The sequence below is a fragment of the Nothobranchius furzeri genome, chromosome 1 (assembly GCF_043380555.1).
Source record: "Nothobranchius furzeri strain GRZ-AD chromosome 1, NfurGRZ-RIMD1, whole genome shotgun sequence".
NCBI lineage: Eukaryota > Metazoa > Chordata > Actinopteri > Cyprinodontiformes > Nothobranchiidae > Nothobranchius > Nothobranchius furzeri.
Window position 1 is genome coordinate 6,260,315 of NC_091741.1, and position 2,996 is coordinate 6,263,310.

The 2,996-nt window shown below is 45.1% G+C and overlaps 1 protein-coding gene across 1 annotated transcript; it reads left to right on the forward strand.

Moving 5' to 3' along the window:
- Positions 1 to 647: 647 nt before the first annotated feature.
- On the forward strand, positions 648 to 2,390 carry LOC139072266 (zinc finger MYM-type protein 1-like). The gene has a single exon (XM_070555929.1). It carries the CDS (start codon positions 648 to 650, stop codon positions 2,388 to 2,390), a length of 1,743 nt encoding a protein of 580 aa, XP_070412030.1.
- Positions 2,391 to 2,996: the final 606 nt, after the last annotated feature.

Here is a 2,996-nt window from a genome sequence, read left to right on the forward strand (position 1 = left end):
TATGCAAGATTTATCCATCTGCAGGGCTGTTCATTGGTTCAACTTGTACAAAAATGTGGAAGGAAAACAGATTTGATTAAAACAACAGATCTACAACACTACAATTACTACTAAAATACAAACAGAAAAGTAAGTTGTGTAAATAACATCATGGCAATAGTAGACCAATTGGAGAACAGTGTAGAATCAAAACATTTCTGAGAGCTATGTATGGAAACTAATGACAACTGAATAATTACATTATAGGTCGAGCCATCAGCTACTGATCTCGGGAAGCAGGATAACCCTCCACATGCAAACCAGGAGATCCATACAGCTGAGGGTCCAAGTTCCCCATACCAACCAGCAGCACAGCTCATTGAGCCACAAACTCTGCCGAACCGCACTCTTCACTTCCAGGAGAGCTGGTTCAAAATCTTCCCCTGGCTCCATTACAGTCCTGAAATAAAAGGAGTTTTGTGCTTCTACTGCACAACTGCTTTTAAAAAGAACATTTCAACAATGGCAAAAAAAACTGAACATACCTTTATTTCTCAGGGGTTCAGAAACTGGAAGAAGGCTAGGGAGTCATTTGACAGGCACGCTGGTAGTAGGGCACACATAATTGCTGTCAACACACACACGCACACACACACAGGTCAGTCAGAATGCAACTATGCAGCATCTCAGAAAGTGCACAAGAGAAGGCCAGGTCAGCACTGATAGAAATTGTTAGTTCAGTGAGGTACCTTGCTAAACAGGGCCTAGCTCTCAGAGGTCATGACAATGATGACGGAAACTTCAAGCAGCATCTGGATGAGAAGGCTGAGAATGACCCCAATCTGGCAAGCTGGCTGCAGAAGTATCATTCCTACACAAGTCCTGCGTGTCAAAATGAGCTGCTGATGTTAATGAGCAACAACCTTATCAGACAAATAACAACTGAAATCCATGGGTTACCTGTACTGCAGTTCTCTCTAATAATGGATGGGACCCAGGATATATCTGGCACTGAACAGGTTTCAATATGCCTCCGGTATGTTGATGATGGCCTGGAGCCTAAGGAGGAGTTTGTTGGACTGTACGAGGCTTCTTCAACAACTGGCGAACACCTTTTTAAAATTGCCTCTGATGTGCTGCTCCGTTTAGACCTCCCTTTCTCAGGTCTACGTGGACAGACCTATGATGGAGCAGCCAACATGTCGGGGCACCTGTCAGGGTTACAAGCTCAGATTAGAAGAGAGCAACCATTGGCCACCTTTGTCCACTGTGGCCCACACTGTGTGAACCTTGTCACACAGGCTGCATGTACCTCCACACCTGTGATCAGGGACGCTCTACAGTGGGTACACGAGCTGGGCTGCTTGTTCGCTCAGTCTGGCAAATGCAAAACAATATTCAAAGACATATGCATATCAAAAAAAGGCTCCTTCACTTCCATCAAGCCTCTGTGTGCCACCAGATGGACTGTGCGCACACCAGCAATCAGAGCAGTCCTGACTCAATATGAGTCCATCTTGGCTGCCCTGGAAGAGATGGCATCTACAAATCTCACCGACAGTACTGCTTCTAAAGCTAACGGCCTACTTGACAGACTGGAAAAGGGCAACACCATTCTTGGCCTTCTTCTGGGACAAGAGATCCTCATGATGTTGGAGGACCTGAACTTGAGTCTGCAGGCAAGAGGAAAAACCATCAGTGGAATGCTGAAAGCTGTTGAATACACCAGACAGGGCTTTCTCTCTTTGAGGACTAATGATAGTTTCATGAGCATCTATGGTAAAGCTGTGAAACTTGTTGCAGACTTGGACCTCCAGCCAGTACACCCACCTCATGTCCGAATGCCATCCAGAAAATATGGTGGTCCAGCAAAGCATCATACTCCTGCGACACCAGAGGAGTATTTCCGGGTCCATTTTTTCAGTGCCATTGACACAGTGATCACCCAGCTACATGATCGCTTTGACCAGCCAAGCCTGGAAAATCTGAACAAGCTGGAGGAGCTGCTGCTTACTGGAAAGACCAATGATATAGTGAGCCTGTACCCAGAACTGGACCTGCAAAAAATGCAAATTCAGTTGGCAATGTTTAAAGCAAATCATACCTACACTTCCTGTAAAGAGGCTGCCCAAATTCTTAGAGGGATGCAACCAGAGGTCAGAGGGCTCTTCTCACAAGTTGAGACTCTGGTGAGACTGCTAATTGTGGTCCCAGTCTCATCCTGTGAGGCTGAAAGGAGTTTCAGCGCTCTGCGACGGTTGAAGACCTGGCTGAGGTCAACAATGACACAGCTGAGGCTCAACAGCACTGCAGTCTGCCACGTCCACAGGGATAGACTGAAGAGGCTAGACAAAAGAGAAATAGCCACAGCTTTCATTGGTACATCTGAGAGACGGGTGTACATCTTGTAGTAGTCCAGTTACACATTTGTGGGCTTATAAATTGGCTTCTGAATGTCCTAGAGAGATCAGGTTTGTTTTAATGTACTCCAATCAACGGCCCCTACAACCACAAAAAGGAATGGAGTCATTAGCACTTATGGTTTGTAAATGGCACCCAGAATTATGTTGCACGAAGCACAATTTCACATCATTCTGGGTCCATTTCTGTGAAAACAAGGTCCAATCAGGCTGAAACGCTACAAGAAGGTAGAATCTATTGAGTTGTAAGTGATCTGAACGTTTCAAGATGATCGCACATTCCTATAGGGGGTAAAACCATGTCCCAAAGGTCACCGGGCCTGGTGTCACTTTAAAGTTGTAGTCCAGTTACACCTTTGTGGGCTTATAACTTGGCTTCTAAATGTCCTAGAGAGGTAAGGTTTGTTTTAGTGTACTCCAATCAAAAGCCCCTACAACCACAAAAAGGAATGGAGTCATTAGCACTTATGGTTTGTAAATGGCACCCAGAATTATTTTGCACGAAGCACAATTTCACATCATTCTGGGTTCATTTGTGTGAAAACAAGGTCCAATCAGGCTGAAACGTTACAGGAAGGTAGAATCTATTGAGTTGTA

What these genes read in the sequence shown, in the direction of transcription:
- LOC139072266 (XM_070555929.1), top strand. Translation starts at nt 648, where the DNA reads ATGCAACTATGCAGCATCTCAGAAAGTGCACAAGAGAAGGCCAGGTCA.